This window comes from Scyliorhinus torazame, chromosome 22 (assembly GCF_047496885.1).
Source record: "Scyliorhinus torazame isolate Kashiwa2021f chromosome 22, sScyTor2.1, whole genome shotgun sequence".
In the NCBI taxonomy this organism is placed as follows: domain Eukaryota; kingdom Metazoa; phylum Chordata; class Chondrichthyes; order Carcharhiniformes; family Scyliorhinidae; genus Scyliorhinus; species Scyliorhinus torazame.
The window spans coordinates 51,366,027-51,385,837 of record NC_092728.1 but is presented as its reverse complement, the minus strand read 5'-3'; the positions used below and the strand labels follow the sequence as shown (position 1 = coordinate 51,385,837).

Below are 19,811 nucleotides of genomic sequence, written 5' to 3'. Positions count from 1 at the left end.
TAGGGTGGAGTGTGGGTTTAAGTAGGGTGCTCTTTCCAAGGGCCAGTGCAGACTCGATGGGCTGAATGGCCTACTTCTGCACTGTGAATTCTTCCAGGGCAGTTAAGTCAGCAGGGGGGGGGGTTAGCTTTAGCAAGAAAAAGTGGAGGCAGAGAAAGTGGGGGGTATGACAGGGAGGGCAGGTTGCGGTTGTTGTCTATTTATTGAGTTTTGCTGTGTTCTCCTACGGCACAAGGAAGTGGTGAAGTACTGGAGTACTTCACACTCAACAATGACAGAATAAGAAAGAAGTAGAGAGTGAAATGAATAAAAGGCAAATTTGGGAAATGGCATTTAAGAGTAATGAGAAAGGCTTGTATCACGACCGGTACAGGCTTAGAGGGCCAAGGGCCTGTTCCTGTGCTGCATTGTTCTTTGTTCCTGTTTGTTATTTGTTAGTTATCTTTTTTATCTTGGTTGTGGTTTTATTTGATGTTTATTAATAAATGCCTTATTAAAAACATTTAAAACAAATCACATTTTGGACTCCTGCATGATGAATGGCAACCTGGGTAGGTGGCTGTCAGGCACCTGAACGACTGTGCCCCAGTGCAGGCTGGCATTTTCAGGACAGAAGGAAACAGAACTGGAATGGTGGGTACATTGGTTTCCTGTGGTCTGGTTATATATAGAAGCCAAAGAATGATGTCTCAGGGAAACGCTTGTAAATCTATAATCAATCACACTTCACAAAACATGCATGGAGGATTCAAACTCAAAATATATTTTGAGGTCAAAATGCATCGGGGGATTTTTCTCCTCATGCACCCTGCCCCTCACTCCATCCGAACTCCAGGTCATGCATTTTCAACACTCAGTTTTATCACTAAATATTTCAAACTGGCTTCTGGTAGATGCCAATTATCTGAGGTGACAGCACACCAGGTGTCTAGATCTAAAAATATTTGCCTTCAGCTCAACATCTACCCATAGCGTTTGAGCTGGAAGGTCCTGTATTCAACTATCCATGGTTCACTCTCAGTCAGCTCTATTTAACTTGTGTTTGCACAATAAGTTTGATGCCTGGGCCATTCTGGGCAAAGTTTTTGGAGTAAGATTTCAGAAATGTAAACCAGACACCATCGATGTGGAGGCCTCTGATGTAGACATAGACATAAAATTTACAGTGCAGAAGGAGGCCATTTGGCCCATTGAGTCTGCACCGATCCTTGGAAAGAACACCCCACACCTCCACCTTATCCCCGTAACCCAGTAACCCCCACCTCACCTTTTTGGGCTCCAAGAGCAATTTAGCGTGGCCAATCTACCTAACCTGCACATCTTTGTACTGTGGGAGGAAACCGGAGCACCCAGAGGAGACCCAAGCAGAGACATGAGCTCATGAGGTAAAGATTTTTTTTTTTTTTTTTTTAATTTAAGAGTACCCAATTCTTTTTTCCCCAATTAAGGGGCAATTTAGCATGGCCAATTCACCTAGTCTGCACATATTTGGGTTGTGGTGGTGAGACCCACGTAGACACGGGGAGAATGTGCAGACTCCACATGGACAGTGACCTGGGGCTGGGATCGAACCCGTTACTCTTAATGTCATTTCCCAACTTTGCCTTTTATTAATTTCACTCTCTACTTCTTTCTTATTTTGTCATGTTGAGTGTGAAGTACTTCAGATTTACTTTCTCATTACTCTTAACACTATTTCCCAGTTGTCTTCTTTTGAGGCTCAAATTTCTCTCAGAATTCAGTCCTTATAGGGCAGCAGGCTGGCGCAGTGGATAGCATTGCTGCCTCACGGCGCCGAGGTCTCATGTTTGATCCCAGTCCTGGGTCACTGTCTGTGTGGGGTTTGCACATTCTCCCCGTGTTTGTGTGGGTTTCGCCCCCACAACCCAAAGATGTGCAGGCTAGGTGTATTGGCCATGTTAAATTGTCCCTTAATTGGAAAAAATTAATTAATCAGGCACACTAAATTTATTTAAAAAAATGTATAAATAGATCCTCAAGTGATGACCCAAACAAAGTCATGACCTAATCCTTTTTATGGCCCAGTTTTAGACTTGGGGAAAAGGTGCAATCCCACTGCAGAATCATAAAATTCCACTAGGTTATGTCTGAAGTCCAAATTTCTTCCTGCTTTCAGAAAGCTTACCTGTACCAGCAGATGCCAGCAATGATCAGTCCAGAGACTCCTGCCACTGTGCATACAATGATCAAAGCTGAGGAGTAAAGAATGACAAATGTCAACAAATTCCAAAATTCTTCCGCATTGCAGTGCAATCTTAATATACAAAACTGGTACCTTGCCGCTGCCCACCCCCCTCCCTCCCCGGAGAAACTGGGTGGGCAGCTGTATGATAGTTAACAGCTGATTGGTAATGCTCTATATATGGGTGAGGACTCTCTTTTGACCAACATAACATGTTCTCAGAAAGTCACCCATTTCCTTTGAAGCATCAAAACTTTATTAAATTAAAAAATATATATATATACATTTAGAGTACTCAATTCATTTTTTCCAATTAAGGGGCAATTTAGCATGGCCAATCCACCTAACCTGCACATCTTTGGGTTGTGGGGGCGAAACCCACGCAAACACGGGGAGAATGTGCAAACTCCACACGGACAGTGACCCAGAGCCGGGATCGAACCTGGGACCTCGGCGCTGTGAGGCAGCAGGGCTAACCCACTGTGCCACCGTGCTGCCCTTAAAACTCTATTAAAATGATGACTTCCTATTGTGTGCATAGAATTACAGTGCAGAAGGAGGCCATTCAACCCATCGAGTCTGCACCCGCCAGTGGAAGGAACACCACACTTAAGCCCACACCTCCACCCTATCCCCGTAACCCAGTAACCCCACCTAACCTTTTTTATTTGGACATCAAGGGAAATTTAGCATGGCCAATCCACCTAACCTGCACATCTCTGGACTATGGGAGGAAACCAGAGCACCCGGAGGAAACTCACGTTGTTCAAGCCGAGTGTTAAACACAACATGGGCCAGCATGGTTGCACAGAGGTTAGCACTGCTGTCTCACAATGCCAGGGTTCAATTCCAGCCTCAGGTGACTGTCTATGTGGAGCTTGCACGTTCTCCCCATGTCTGCGTGGGTTTCCTCCGGGTGCTCTGGTTTCCTCCCACGGTCTAAAGGTGGATAGGTCATGCTAAAATTGCCCGTTAGTGCTCAAAGATATGTAGGTTAGGCAGAGTTACGGGGATAGGGCAGGGGAGTGGGCCGAGGTAGGGTGCGCTTTCACAGGGTCAGTGCAGACCTGATGGGCCAAATGGCCTCCTTCGGCACTCAAGGAATTCTATGATTCTATAAGTCCCAGTAATATGAATGCTCAAGTTCTCTATATATGTGAACTGCACCACTTGAAATAGCTGCCACTCCATTCTGGGAAGATTGGGAACAGATTGGTCCCAGGATCAATTCCCTACTGGGTCACTGTCTGTGGAGTCTGCACATCCTCCCTGTGTGTGCGTGGGTTTCCTCCGGGTGCTCCGGTTTCCTCCCACAGTCCAAAGATGTGCAGATTAGGTAGATTGGCCATGATAAATTGCCCTTCGTGACCAAAAAGGTTAGGAGGGGTTATTGGGATAGGGTGGAAGTGTGGGCTTAAGTGGGTCGGTGCAGACTCGATGGGCCGAATGGCTTCCTTCTGCACTGTATGTTCTAAGTTAACTCAATCCATCCACACCAAAAGCCTACATAAAAGGATGTTAGCCTGTGACAAAACGCTCAACATAAAATAATAACCATGATAGAAATCATACAGTCTCAGTTTACATTTAAAGACAGAAGATTGTGACAGGATAAATTTCTTTTCAATATTGCAAAAGGAAGAAATCTACACTTTCAGACATAGCTCTGAACAGTCACTATAATACTGCTGGTTTTATATACATGACATAACATTAACATGGATTTCAAAAATCATAGCTACTACCAGGCTAATTATTTCCCAGACTTCTCCCAAACTAAACAAAGCACTTATCAAGGCTGGGCTCTTAATTGCTGACTGAAAACAACTTTTTAGTTGGACAAAGCATAGAAATCTTAGGCGCATGCATCAGTGACACAAGAACACTTAAAAAAAAAAATCACTCCTGCTTTTAATCACTGAGACGACACAGCAGATATTCGACTATGTCCCCTTATGTCTGAAGCCTGGGTTGTGGCTTGTGATTCTAACATTCAGATTTTTTTTTACACTGTGGTTTTGGTACAGAGCCTGAACCATCCAGGCAATTCTCATTCGCCTGCCACAAATGGAGGATAGAAAGATTTTGCCCCCAAAAACAATCACAACTACTTTTAATGGCTGGTTGGCATGTTCAATAACCTGTTAGATGCTACTTCACAATTATAATGGCCTGTGAATAACAGTAATATGAGATACACGAGGTCTGGCAAGTTAACCTGTAGAATTGTGATCACCACATTGGTACCTTTATGCTAATGACACTGTCTGCACCACCACAAGTTGCAAATCTATGAATGCCCTGAGGCGACATGTCAATCGGCTTCAGGTTTCAAGGCATCAGAAGTCTAAAGCTGGTCTTTACATTAATCAATATGCTGCTGAGAGATTTGTGATCTATAATCACCGTCTTTTTATACTTCCTTTACTGACATGTATCAGTCTCCCATTACATTAATTGAAGGGTCAATAGGAAGTAAGGCTAAGGAAGTGCAGAGCTCGACTCTGATAAAAGTTGATAAGGTAGCAAGGAGGAACTAAATTTCTCAAACGCTACAATTAAACTAATCCTTAATCTGTTAAAACAAGTGTGTATGAATTAGCATTACTGGTAATTGTTTCATGTGTAATGTAGCTGATACTGTAAATGAGACGTTGTTCTGAATGGAAGCAATTACTTCTGCTCATAAGAAAAATGTGACGGGTGGTGACAACAAAGGCAGTTGTCGTCCATGCGAAATCTGCTATTTTCTTTTGCTTCTGTTGATATATTAATAAATTGTTAGCAGTGTCACCCCAGCTATATGTATCTACCTTTACAGGCCTCAAGAATGTTAGGTATGGCACTGGGAAGGTTCCGAAGTGATGATTTAAACCCAGTGAGTGGTGGTAGGCTATTTGATTATGGAGTGCAACACTGCAAAGATCCTTAAGTATGTACACCCAATGACTGCCCCCACCCACTGTTCAGCAGGGGTTATCTGGATCAGGAATCCTGGCTGATTGCTTTTCCCTTCTTTTGCTCAGAGCCCAATAGTAATTACTCAAACATTTCCTGGGCTGAATCAGCCCAGTACCAGATAAGGATTCAAAACCACAGTCCCTTAGGTTGTATGGTTTTAGTGGTACACTGGGGGTTGTCTCGATTCATTGTTTTTTGTCCATCAAGGTGGAGCCTTTTGAAATGCAATGCACACTTACTGAGTAGGATGGCATCGGTGAAGGGAACATCTTTCTTTGGAACACTCTTTACTGCTGCCACTTTACCAGGAGTGTTTGGGGGTATGCTTGCTGCAGTAGGTGATACATCTTTATTGGATGGTATGTCTGCACGAACTCCTCTTGTTTCATCTTGTATTTCAGCAGGTTTATCCTTACCAGCTGTTAATGCAAAGTATTAATTGTTTAAAAATTGTTACTTGATAAAAGATCCAACTCTCTCATTTGAAACTGCAAATACAGATAAGATGTCCCATTTCAATGGAGTGAAGGTCTAGCCTGACTATAACAGAGATGGGAAGTGGGACTACTGCCTTCAGCTAAGTGCACTCCCATCTCAGCTGTGTGCAGGACAGGACTGAGGGAGGCCAAATGCTTGTCCACGGGAGGATCAGTTCTAGTCTTCCCTCAGGTACCTCTAATTCTCCAGCTGCTGGAGACCTGCTCTCTTGGTTTATACCAGATTGACATTTCCAATTCCCCGACAGAGTGAAGGAGAAATTTATTTTCTAATGTAAATATCCAGTTCTAATGATATTACATTGTGCAAATGCTGCTGACTTCGACCTCCCTTTTCTTAAAACATCAACCCCCTTCTTGACGCACTTATCTTGTATTCATTCCTGAGCAGTGACTGCCTGCAACTTAGTTAACAATACATTGCAACAGAATCCAAAACAACTCTCTCACAACAGCCACACTTTGCAACCTGATTTTTTAATTCTTCTCCCACATTTCCTGGTGCAGGGACATAGATCAGAGTGAGCCTATCACATTTTTAATATTAAAATGGGCAGCTAGGGGGCGATACGTGGCTCAGGGGTTAGCACTGGGACTGCGGCGTGAGGACCCTGGTTCGAATCCCGGCCCTGGGTCACTGTCAGTGTGGAGTTTGCACATTCTCCCCGTGTCTGCATGGGTTTCACCCCCACAACCCAAAGATGTACAGATCAGGCGAATTGGCCACGCTAAATTGCCCCTTAATTGGAAAAGAAAATTGGGTACTCTAAATTTAAAAAAACAAAACAAAAACAAAAAAAATTGGCGGCTGCTTTTAATCCATAGAATCCCTACAGTGCAGAAGGAAGCCATTCGGCCTATCAAGTCTACACCGACCCTTTGAAAGAGTGCCATACCTAGGCCCACTCCCCCTCCTTATTCCCATCACCCCACCTAACCTGCACATCTGTGGACTGTGGGAGGAAACTGGAGCTCCCAGAGGAAATCCATGCAGACACGGGGAGAATGTGCAAACTCCAGTTACCCAAGACCAGAATTGAACCCGGGACCCTGGCGCTGTAAGGCAGAAGTGCTAGCCACGGTGCCGCCCCAAATCATTTTATCATTTTGTTGATAACTGGCGAGTCAACAACAAAATATTTAAATAAATTTAGAGCACCCAATTAATTTTTTCCAATTAAGGGGCAATTTAGCGTGGCCAATCCACCTACCCTGCACATCTTTTTGGGTTGTGGGGGTGAGACCCATGTAGACATGGGGAGAATGTGCAAACTCCACACGTACAGTGACCCGGGGCCGGGATTGAACCCGGGTCCTTGGCGGCGTGAGGCAGCAGTGCTAAACACTGCGCCGTGCTGCCCGAGTAAACAACAAAATATGGTATGATTTGTTCCTTTCCTCCGTACTCAATCTTCCCATTCCTTTCCTCAAGGTGTGGCCTGCAGCTGTGGTATTATCTGAAGCGTTAGTGATTTCCCAATTCAGGCTCCTATACCATGAACCTTCGGCCTCAAAAGTCTGCAGATCTAACTCCATGAAGCTTGCCATGGTTCCCCAATCCTATCCCGATTGTTCCACACTTGCAGACACTACCAACATAACTTTCCCTGTGCTCAATGTGCATGTGCATGTGCATGAATGTGCATGAGAAAAATGCACTGGAAACCAGAGTTGCTGGGGGTGGGGGGGTAGTGAATGGCAAACAAGGTCATGGGAAGAACATTATAGATGAAATTATCATTCTGAAGCAAACACATGGCAAGCTGCATTGAAACCAAACAAACAATCAGTGGAATTAGTAAGTAGGGCTATTAAGCAAGTTGGTAAAATTCGAAATAAAGAGGACATTAATAGAGAGGCAGTGAGACCCTCATTCATTCCTACACTAGCATCCTTGTTGACAACCTCATCAATAGCATGCAACTCTGCACACCCAGTCCCAGCTGATACATCACTGTAATCCAGATCAAAGTGCGCCAGTTTACAGCAGGTAATGGCAACAGACAGAACCTGCCTGCAGCTTTTAACAGAGGAACAAACCCTGCAGGGGCCTTAAACAAAGGGCTCAAAGGGTCGCAAAACAATTATTTCACATTTAGAATTTGATCTCAAACCTTCTGTCGTGCTCCGTGTGCAGTGTACTTACTCTTTGCAGCCAGTTGCGGCACATCATCTTTTTTGGCTAAGAGTGATGCTATGTAATCAATATCACCATCGATATCAGAGGCCCCGTGATGCATCCCTACAGGGAGAGAGAAAACAAATCTCAATAGCCAGAAAACTGCAAAGCTTACGAACAGAAAATCGATCTTTTGTAAAGTGCTGATTACCTTCTGGGTGAACGAGCCCCAATTCACTTAAATTACTGCCAGCCATTTATCCTTTTAACCTCCAGTTTAAACTCATTTGAATAGTCAATTGAAAGATAACAATACCCTTTCTGGTCCAATTTAAATAAATACACCATAATTACCGAAATATTTTCCCTGGAACTCAATGTTTGAATCGCTCCAAGCAGGTTTCGGCTCTCAAAGTCACAACTTGCTACTATGACAAAATGTAACTTTCCCTCCTCATCCTTCTAGGTCGGTCTGTAGCTTTCGACATGGTTGGCCACACAATTCTCCTTGAATACCACTAGTGTTGTCTAGCTGGGTGGGACTGCATGTGCCTGATTTAATTCTTATTCATAGTCAGAACCAGCAATGGCTTCTTTTCTCTGCCCTCCCCAATCGTGCACCGTTGCCTCTGGTGTCGCCAAAGATCTATCTTTGGTCCTCGTTGGTTACTACATCCTGACCCTCCACCACTTCTTCTGAAAACAGTGCGCTAATTTCCCCATGTATACTGACAACACTCCGCTCTATCTCACCACTATCGCTCTCTACCCCTCCGCTGGCTCCAAGTTGTCATGTCGCTTGCCCAGCATCTAGATGAACAGAAATTTCCTACTAACTAAATATTGGGAAGAACAAAACCATTGTCTTTGGAAAAATCTACAAACTCCATCCACATATCCGGGCCATCCCAAGGATTGCCTATTTCTACATCTATAACATTGCCTGACTTCCCGTGCCACAGCTCACTGCTGCAAAACCCTCCTTCATCATTGGCAGCTGTGCCTTCAGCTGAAAGGCCCTAAACTTTGGTATTCCCTTCCTGCCTCTCTTTCCTCCTTTGAGATGCTCCTTAAACCTACCCCTTTGGCTAAACTTTTAGGCATCTAATAATGTCCCTATAAAGCACATTGCGCTGTTTTACTACATTTAAGGATGATAAATACATACCACTTGTTGTTGCTGAACAAAATGGCTCTCATTTCCATGAATAAAATGTATATTTATGTTAGGAATCAATTTGACTTCAATTTATAGTGCTAAACGTTCACTTGTAAAACTCCAGTCCCAGAATATTCCTGATCATGGATTTGCAGTGTCACCATTTACTGTGTCTGCAAGATTTATTTGACTTGAAGGAGAGGGAATTCATTATATTGTGGTAAGTCTTGGCATCACTGACTCTTGACATGTGGGCCAGATGGAGCAAAGGACAATCCCAAATCAAATTTGCCAGATCTGCCAAGGCCTGATGCCAAAACAAAAAAAGCAGAGGATCTTGCCAAATCCAGCAAAGGATCTCTGCAGTCACTGCTATCTGAGGGCAACCTGCATGTCAGAATAGGGTGGCACAAACATGGCATTTCATCCCATACAAAAAGTTGCAATTGTACAACAGTCAACTGTGTTTAAATATAGACACTTGGATATTTGTGTTAAATGGCTAGAAGACTTCAATTTGGGCCCCTGATATTTTTGTAGGTCAAGGCACAGCTCACAATATCAAAACGGGACCTGTAGGATGTACGATCCACAGAAGGTTCTTGTTTTGGTTTCTAGTTTTAAATTAAAAAAACAAACCAGTTTCTTCCCTGTAGTTGGACTACCTGCCCCTACAAAACAATTTTCGCAGTTGATCCTGCAATCAATTGCACTCCAAACAGTCGTTGCATCATTTGACATCAAATGGTGTAGTGTGGACTGTGTCTTGATTGCATAAACAGTGCTCATTCATTATTAACTGGCCCAGATCAGCCTGAGTGTTGGGTGGTGCCGACTTCCAGCAGAGGAAGGGAGATCAGGGAAGAAATATGCCTTCAGGCATGTATGTACCTTGCTGGGATGTCCGGTTGTCTTGGACAGTAGCAAGGCCTGGATATTGGGCAGGACCCTGCCCTGGGCTTTGGTGACTCCTCCTGGGTCTGTTGAGCTCCTCCTAGTTGTGGCTAGCAAGCTGCAAGGGCGCAGGATGTCCTGGGTCACATCGCCCACCAGCTCCAGGATCCCAGTGATCCAGTACTCAAGAACAGCAGCCAAGTGATGAGGCTTTTAGGGAGGGAGTTCCAGGATTTGGGCCCAAATTTAACAAGATGAGATGGTTATTGAACATTTTTAAGCAGATTACCAACGAGGAGTATTTTGATGTTAATTGAGCACCTTGTTGATGATAAATGGGGACTGCTGTTGTGATCACGACTCGGTCCAAGTTACACGGTTTGATGTCAAACGATGCACCGAATGGAGTGCAATTGGAATGCAGAATCGATGTCAACATTTATAGCAGGGGCTTACCTCACCAGGCATGATATGTGCGTCCAACTTAATACTGTCCTCAACTCATGCCCGCCCACAAATTCACTAACAGTATCCAACAGTGGAATCCCTTACTAATCCAATGGCACCAAGGCCAACTTTAACACTCGAAGTGATAGGAAACTCAGCATATATTGGGATAAAACCTGGAACCATTGATGGGACATCAGGAAAGTAGTCTCTGCCAAAGTAGCATTCAAGGCGCTACAACTTGTTCAACATTTTAATAAGCTGGTGATGGGTGGGGAGTGGGTGGAATTGGAGACATCAGTCAAAGTTCCACTCTGCATTATTATCCAACCACATAATGGAAAGTGATTGCAGACAACCTGACCCAAGGGCAAGATCAAGCCAAGGTAGTAATGCCTTTAGGTTGAATAGCTTGCAAATGCCCTCTGTCTGATCGCATGCGAAGATTGGCAATTACATTAGTGCCAGAGAGATGTAAAGCACCCTTGGAACGGTGTTCAGAAAGTTGTGAAGCGAGAAGCTGAAAGCTGGCATTGCTTCAAGGCTAAGTTAAATGCTCTCCACATGATCGCAGATTGAAAGACGAGGAGAAAATTCATTTGAAAAATTTGTTTGGTGTCATCTAACAAGGGAAAAGTTGGGTAAGGAAAGCTGGATTTAGAATGACTCCTCTCATAAGACTAGTGCAACATAAATCAATAAAATAAAATATTTTAGCTCAATAGTTCAACTAAAATATGTTCTATTTCCCAAAATAAATCCGGTTTCCAATGTGCATGCAAGTGATCAAGCTGATTGGATATACTGATAGTACCATGTGAACCAAGTGTAGTGAGTAAATACAGCATTATTCACCTTGAGTGGATCATAGAAAAGAGAGAGTGAAGCAAAAGTTAAACAACAGGATTAAGAGAACTGAGCATCAACCATGAAATTGGGGATAATAAAGGGGATAAGATTTGGCTTGTTGTCTTGCTAAATAAAACTGTCAACAGCACATACCAAAGGACCTTGGCCTGTAACCCCCAACAACTATAGGCTGGCTGTGTGTGGTTGCAAGTGGAAGCTGTGGGGAGCCTGGAAATCACCATACCGCACTCTCTCAAGACATAAGCAAACAAGCCCTGCTCTGAGCGGGAGGGCTTGACCAGGACCGCGAGAGGTGATACAGATGTAAATCAGCAGCTTGCACAGTGTCAGATTGCAAACACTCAATGAGTCTGAAAGAAGACAGATGGGATTGATGACAAATTGTCTGTTCCATAATAGCAGTCAACAGCTCCCTGTTGCTCACAATGGGCAGCACCTTTTAGAGCAACATCCCTTACAATTTGTTTCAGGAGGGGACAAGCACATCGGTGCCTGGGGTGGAGCAGCAAGGGAATGAGTTTGGATTGATTTGATCATTCAGAAAACGCACAACGCTCGAGATAACGTCTGCACTTTCAGAGACAGTAGTTGCCTGAATATACTTCTCTTTGTTCCGCAAAACACTAAATTGCATACAATTCAGTTTTCCTTATCTGATCTTTATCAGTGAATTCACTGTCTGTTAAATGCACTGTTTTTACATTGAGACTCGGTGCCGTAATAGGAGCCTACGGTACACAACTACAAGTGGAAATACAGGTATGCGATAAAGTTATATTAAGGTGGGGGCAGCACGGTGGCACAGTGGTTAGCACTGCTGCCTCATGGCGGCGAGGTCCCAGGTTCGATCCCGATTCTGGGTCACTATCCGTGTGGAGTTTGCACATTCTCCCCCTGTTTGCGTGGGTTTCACCCCCACAACCCAAAGATGTGCAGGATAGGTGGATTGGCCAGGTTAAATTGCCCCATAATTGGAAAAATGAATTGGGTACTCTAAATTTATTTTTAAAAGTTATATTAAGGTTAGACTGTAGCTGCCTCACGGCGCCGAAGACCCAGGTTCGATCCCGGCACCGGGTTACTATCCGTGTGATGTTTGCACATTCTCCCAATGTCTGTGTGGGTCTCACCCCCACAACCCAAAAAGATGTGCAGGGTAGGTGAACTGGCCAGGCTAAATCGTCGCTTAATTGGAAAAAGAGAATTGGGTACTCTAAATTTAAAAAAACGGTGAGACCGCAGGCAGTCTAATTTCTGCAGGCAATGCCATAATGCAGCCGGAAAAAAAGGCATCGCTAGCGCACTTCAGCGACATGCAGACCCGGGCATATGTTTGCTCTCAGACAGCAACAGATACCTGCAATGGTATTCTTTCCCACTCCCACACCATTGTCTCTGATGCCCCCTGAAGATCCACCCTAGATGAGTGGGATTAGCAGTATTGATCTTGCAGAGAGCCACCATGGACATGACTGGCTGAGTGGCCTCATTCTGTGCTGAAATGTTCTTTTGAAAATACGGATTGGAAATCTGCTACCATGGAAAATAAGGGAAATACAGTGCACCAGGAACTAAAATACATCAGGGAAGTACACTTAATTGAGTTGAAGCTCTGCAGTATTGTATAATTAATGTGGTAATGTGGAGTCTAAATTAACAAACATTTTTGCCTGTATTTTAACCATGAATATACTGAAGTCTGTATACACAATATACAGAAGATAACTATTTCAAAAACAAAGTTTTTGCCCTCCTTTCCTCTGCTGCTGATCCTTTCTTGGCAAACATCATTTGAAAACACATCAGGGTCCACCATGTACGCCGACAACATCCAGCCACTGCCTCAGATTGGTCATGCTGCTCTTTTGTGACCAGCATTGGAGTAAAAATTTCCTCCAACTAAATATTGGAAAGACTGAGGCCATTATCTTTGGCATCCAGCCCAGTCATACTCGATCCCTGCTTCTGCCCATTGCCTGAGGCTGAACTAGACTGGGTCACAACTTAGCTGCCCATACATCCTGCTCTTGTTCTTATTTGTTCTATTTGACCCTTGTACCCTCCATCATAAAACAGTCTTCCACTTCCATCATCATAACATTGTTCATAAGACCATACAGATGTAGGAGCAGCATTAGGCCATTCAGCCCATCGAGTCTGCTCCGCCATTCAATCATGGCTGATATTATGTCCTGCCCTCTACCCATAACCCTTGATCCCCTTATTAATCAAGAACCTATCTATCTTGGTCTTAAAGTCACTCAGTGTCTTGGACTCCACAGCATTCTGCGGCAATAAGTTCCACAGATTCACCACCCTCTGGCTGAAGAAATTCCTCCTCATCTTTGTTTTAAAGGATTGTCCTTACAGTCTGAGGCTGTGCCCTTAGATTCTAGTTTCTCTCCACATTCACTCTAGACCTCTCAGTATTCTGTAAGTTTCAATGAGATTCCCCCCGCCCCCCCCCCCCACCCTTCTAAACTCCATCGAGTACAGTCCCAGAGAGCTCAATCGCTCCTCATATGACAGGTGTGGATCTTCAGCTGTTTAGACCTCAAGTCCTGAAATTCACTTTCTAAACCATCAACCTCTCTCTCACATTCTTTAAAATAATAATCTTTATTAGTGTCACAAGTAGGCTTACATTAACACTGCAATTAAGTTACTGTGAAAAGCCCCTAGTCGCCACATTCCGGCACCTGTTCGGGTACACTGAGGGAGAATTCAGAATGTCCAATTCACCTAACAGCATGTCTTTTGGGACTTGTGGGAGGAAGCCTGAGCATCCAGAGGAAACCCACGCAGGCACGAGGAGAACATACAAACTCAGCACAGACAGTGACCCAAGTGGGAATCAAGCCTGGGACTCTGGCACTGTGAAGCAACAGTGCTAACCACTGTGCTTTAAAGAGGCTTCTTAAAACCTACCTCTGATTAAATATTTAAGTATCTGCTCTAATATATGAATACTTAATCATCAGTCCATAATATCCTTATGTGACTGGGTATCTAATTTTATTTGAGAATGGCCCTGTGAAGCATTTTGGGACATTCAATTCCAGCAGCCCTTGGTGATGGTGGTTGGTCTGGTCCAAGGTCAGCACGCAGTTCCACTTTGGAGATGAAGCACCTCCTGAATCCTATCCTTATCTACGATCCAACCAGATGCATATTTCAAAGCGGCCAAGAGCCCATCATCTTCCCCTTCACTATCCAGTCAGTGGCTAGTGGTTGCTCCATCTGGGAATAGCAGAGGTATGGACCTCCTGGATCTGTCCAGACCAGTTCCACACCAAGTTCTGAATTCACTAACTGAGGCACAGCTCTTTTCTCCACTCATTAAATTTCCTCTGAGCCAATGTACATGTTCCTGATGAAAGACCAATGGACCCGCTCAGGCATGATGCTGTTTTTCAGTTACTGATCAGGTGCTGTGCAAACATGTACCCATCTCTTTTATCATTTTCACTTATTCTTTTTGGGCAACATCTCTCTGGGCATTTTCATCTTCCATGGGAATTCATAGAATTTCTGCAGTGCAGTATCATAGAATTTACAGTGCAGAAGGAGGCCATTCAGCCCATCGAGTCTGCACCGGCCCTTGGAAAGAGCACCGTACTTAAGCCCACGCCTCCACCCTATTCCCGGAACCCAGTAACCCCACCTACCCTTTTTTTTTAGACACTAAGGGCAATATATCATGGCCAATCCACCTAACCTGCACATCTTTGGACTGTGGGAGGAAACCGGAGCACCCGGAGGAAACCCACCCACACATGGGGAGAACGTGCAGACTCTGCACAGAAGGAGGCCGTCAGCCTCCTAACGGCTGCACCTACCCTCCGAAAGAGCACCATACCTAGACCCACTCCCCCGCCCTAAACCCGTAACCCCACCTAACCCGCACATTTTTGGACACTAAAGAGCAATTAAGCATGGCCACTCCATCTAATCACTATGAGAAAAAAAGCGACTTCCATTTCTATACCTTTCATAACTAGAAGATGTCCCAAAGCTCTTTACAGCAAATTAACTTCAATCACTGACGCAATGGAGGAAATGCCACAGCATAAACAGCGTGTAAATGCCAAGATAACGTTGGTTGAGGGATAGTGTCTCGGAGACTAGGGAAAACTCCTCTGCTCTTCTTTGGACTAGAGCCTTGAGATCAGTTATGTCCACCTGTGTAGGCATAATCTCACCCACAGGTCGGCACCCCCAACACTGCAGTACTTGCTCAGTACTTTTCACAAGGCCAGATTGCGTGCGTACAATTTGCTGACAGGGACAAGAATACTACCACTGAGTCAGGAACTTTCTGCAATGGTGAATCACAACCTGTTATTCTTGTGGGGAATTGCCTGTCTGCTGTTGCATCGTGTAGTTCCAGCTGTTCAATTAATCCAACTACTTGGAGCTCGCATGAATGACCCAGTATGATTGTCTACTGTGGAAACGCAATGTCCCGTGTAAATTTTCTCATTTTCTGCGGCCTGCTTATTTGATACCTTTTTCTTTTGTTGTGCAGTAATGAGGGCTGCACATGCATTGTATCTTAAAAGGGAAAACTTTGGGCAGCATGGTGGCGCAGTGGTTCGCACTGCTGCCCCACGGACCTGGGTTCAATTCCAGCCCCGGGTCACTGTCCGTGTGGAGTTTGCACATTCTCCCAGTGTCTGCGTGGGTATCACCCCCACAAACCAAAGATGTGCCGGGTAGGTAGACTGGCCACACTAAATTGCCCCTTAATTGGAAAAAAGAATTGGGTACTCTAAATTTATATTAAAAAAGGGACAACTTGCGACTGGCCTGCACATGGCTCACAATGATTCAAATGCCTGTAACCTTGATCAGCCAAGTGGACAGAAATTGTCGACATTTCTCGAAACCAATAAAGAAGTAGAGCACATAACATGCCCATCATATACAGCACTTCATTAGCCTGCCAAATCTTTTGTTAATTAAAATTCCTTTTCCATAGAAGATCATTTTTCAGCTCTCAACCCTTATGCTCAGTTACATTGTTCAAACGCTGAAATACTATTAGAAATCAAAAAATCTGAATGATTTGCATGGGTTACAGTCAGGAAGGCACTTCAATACTGATTGTGGTATGCCATTGGTGAATGATTGGCTTCAATCAACTTAATTAGTTCACCCCTGTTTCTTCACAAATCAGTAAAATTAGGTACCAAATTATACAGAAGCCCAAATAAAACAAGACTCTGGAAATTTTAAATTTAAAGGCTAAAGACATCAGAATTCTACTCCTACTAAAGACAAAAGAATGTTACCTTAATTACTGAAAGGGCAGAAAAGTGAAAGATTATCGATCTAAGTATCGGGAATAGATACAAAATGAGAGGATATCAAGCTCTCTATCTTTAACAAACACCAGCATGGAAAGAGGAAGTTAGATGCCTAGACTCTCCTCACTTGGCAGTCAGTCACAAATCAGATCACTCTGCAGGACTAATGCATTTTATTAAAATTTTCACTGCTCTAGAATATGCATAAACACAAAATAATCAACAGAACAGGAATTTATATAGAGTAAATGCTCATATCCCACAAGAACCAAAAGCCACTTCTATGCTGTGCCATAGGCTCCAGCAAATGATATCTCGATCACTCCTCATTATCATAAATTACATTTGGCACTGGTCGCATGCACGGCGCTTATACACGCAGCAGGTAGTTCTGGCAGCTGATCTGGAGATCCGTAACAATGTGTGACAATGACAACAACTTGCATCTTTAATGTAAAAAGTCCCAAGACACTTCAGAGGAGTGTTATAAAATAAAATTTGCCATAGGTCTACACAAGAAGAGATTAGGGCAGAAGATTGATGTAGTGTCCAAATGAACATCTTAAAAGGAGGAAAGAGAAACAGAGTTGTTTCGGGACTAAATTCCAGAGATTCAGTCCTTGGAAGCTGAAGGCCTGGCTACCAATGGCAGAGCAATTAAAATCAGGCTTGCTCAAGAGGCAAGAATTGGAGGAGTGCAGAGATCTCAGAGGGTTGTAGAGCTGGAGGAGATTCAAGAGATGGGCAAGAGCAAGGCCATGGAGGGGTTTGGAAACGAGGATGAGAATTTTAACATCAAGGCATTGCTGAACCCCTGGGGGCCAGTGTTGGTCAGCAAGCACAGGGATGATGGGTTACTGGGACTTGGTGCGAGCAACAGTGTTTTGGGTGAGCTCAAGTTAAGGAGGGTGCAAGATGGAAGATTACCAGGCGAGTCTACAGCTAACAAATTTGTTGATGAGGGCTTTAGTAGAAGAGAAGCTAAGGCAAGAGTGGTGTTGGGCGACGTTATGGTAGTTAATTAAGAGGTCCTGGTGATGGAGAGGATATAGAGTTTGAAGTTCACCTCGGAGCCAATAAGATAAAGATTATGAACAGGCTCAGTCAAGTGACCAGGGAAAGGACTGAATTCGTAGGTTAGGTTCATACTGCCAGTCAACAAGGTAGGTTTGGTCATTTGCCTTAGGAAATACTGTCAATTATGTAAAACAAAGCAACACTGTAAAATGCACCACTGTGAATGATACTCCTGACTTTCAAAATTACACTGTCCCTTAAAAAAATTCCATAATTTGAATTAAACAGCTGCAATAAAATGTTTAAATCTCAATCTGAATTCAAATCAAGTGATTTTAAAATACTAATATTGGGTTATAGTCATCTATTACAAGCAACGTCTCAAAACGTATATCACTTGCCATAGCACGGTAGCACAGTAGTTAGCACTGTTGCCTCACAGCTCCAGGGTCCCAGGTTCGATTCCCGGCATGGGTTACTGTCTGTGCGAAGTCTGCACGTTCTCAGTGTGTCTGCGTGGGTTTCCTCCGGGTGCTCTGGTTTCCTCCCACAAGTCCCGAAAGATGTGCTGTTTGGTGAATTGGACATTCTGAATTCTCCCACTGTGTACCCGAACAGGTGCTGGAATGTGGCGACTAGGGGCTTTTCACAGTAACTTCATTGCAGTGTTAATGTAAGCCTACTTGTGACAATAAAGGTTATTATTATTCTTCTCATTTTCACATGTGCCTGACTTCGCTCATCCCAGCTGACATGATGGTGGAATGTTGGCCTCAGGATCCTTGCATGTACAGGGAGGGGGAAACCTATTTGCTTCCTGCTTCTTCTAGTTATCTGGTTGACTGTGTGTCTGCAATGGACCCTGTTAACATATATTCAGTATGGTTAGAATTGAAGACAAGACTTCAGAAGACCTGGCTGTGTGTGCGCTACTGTGTCTCAGTTAGTTTTCAGGAAAGGAGAGATTAAAAAAAAAGTGGTATACAATATTAGAAATGAATGTCAGTTAACACAGTCACAAAGGTTCTGGAATAGTTTTGATGGTGAAACTAGTTTCAGGAAACTTTTCAGATGCATATCAGATCCTGTTATTCAGGCTTGGTCTTCTTACCTCAACTTCAAAGGTGTCAGAAGCTTAGTCATTTCCCCTCCCCTTATCCCCTTACAATAGACAGTAAAGCAGCCTCACTGGGGGGCCACAGGAAGTGCAGTAGTAAATAAACCAGGGGACATGAGTGTGGGTTCAGAGAAGGAAATGGATTGCACTGCTCCCCACTGTCCACCACCCCGCCCACTAATTCAAGGTTAAGGCAAAGCATTTCTTCTATAAAACTATCAAATGATTAAAGTGTTTGAGGACAAACATAACACCCTCCACATTATACAATTAACTATAATTAATATGGCACTGACTGCACTGGGCGGAATGAGTAATTTGTTTGATTAATCTACCATGCTGAAATCTGTGACTTAATAACAGAGGTATTGACAAAAAATGCAACACTGATTGGTTGTGACATGCATCAGCAGATTTAGAAGCATTTTTAATTTGTTGTCATGTACAAAAATATCCCCAATTCATTTTAAAGCCAATTATCCCATGTGTATTCTAAAGCTATGAGAACAGGGCCAGCAAAGCCATAGACAAGCCTGCCGTCTCCACATCACCGACACCCGTTATTAATCAGCAGGCAATCTGAGGCAGGTCACAAGTGATTCATCAGATGAATATGTCCTTGTCAAGGCTGATCAGATAGTCAATTTCCAGTGCTGTCCACAGCAGACATTTTCACAATTAAATTGGAGCTCCATGAAGCACTGGTAAAACAAAAACCCAAGAAAAGAACAAATATGTTGGCATTTCTACAGCACCGTGTACATCCTCAGGACATCCCAAAGTGCTTTTCAGCCAATCAAGTAGTTCTGAAGGCCAGCCATTGTTATTTAGGGAGCGAAATGTTGGCAATTTTCACAATGCAAGATTCCATAGACAGCAATGAGATAAATGACCAGATAATGTTTTGGTGACTGTGGTTAAGGGAAGAAAGGTCACCAGGATAGTAGGAAACCTCTGCTCATCTTTGAATAGTGCTGTCGAAATTTCTGATGTCCATCTAAATTGGAGTAACTGCCTTTGACTTAAATGTCTCACGCAGAAGAACTTTAAGTGTTACTCTCCTCGATTTTATCTTGGTGTCATTCTAAAATCAACATCTGGTGGAGGGCAGTGATTTTGATTGGCAACTTAAAAAGGGAACCGAGCATCATGCAATTAGTCACTGGCAATATAACAAGCAGGGTCTTTAGAGTGCTCCCAGCTTTATTCAAGAACATA

General features: G+C 43.7%; 1 protein-coding gene across 2 annotated transcripts in view; it reads right to left on the bottom strand.

Annotated features, from left to right (window-relative positions):
- Window positions 1-19,811, bottom strand: part of LOC140399083 (neural proliferation differentiation and control protein 1-like) — a 271,068-nt gene that overhangs the window by 14,459 nt on the left and 236,798 nt on the right. For both annotated transcript variants that reach the window (XM_072488208.1, XM_072488209.1), the window contains 3 exons: window positions 7,808-7,903; window positions 5,404-5,583; window positions 2,147-2,213 (listed from right to left, as the gene is read on the bottom strand). In XM_072488208.1, the coding sequence (XP_072344309.1) occupies window positions 2,147-2,213; window positions 5,404-5,583; window positions 7,808-7,903 (343 nt within the window). The remainder of the gene's footprint in view (window positions 1-2,146; window positions 2,214-5,403; window positions 5,584-7,807; window positions 7,904-19,811) is intronic.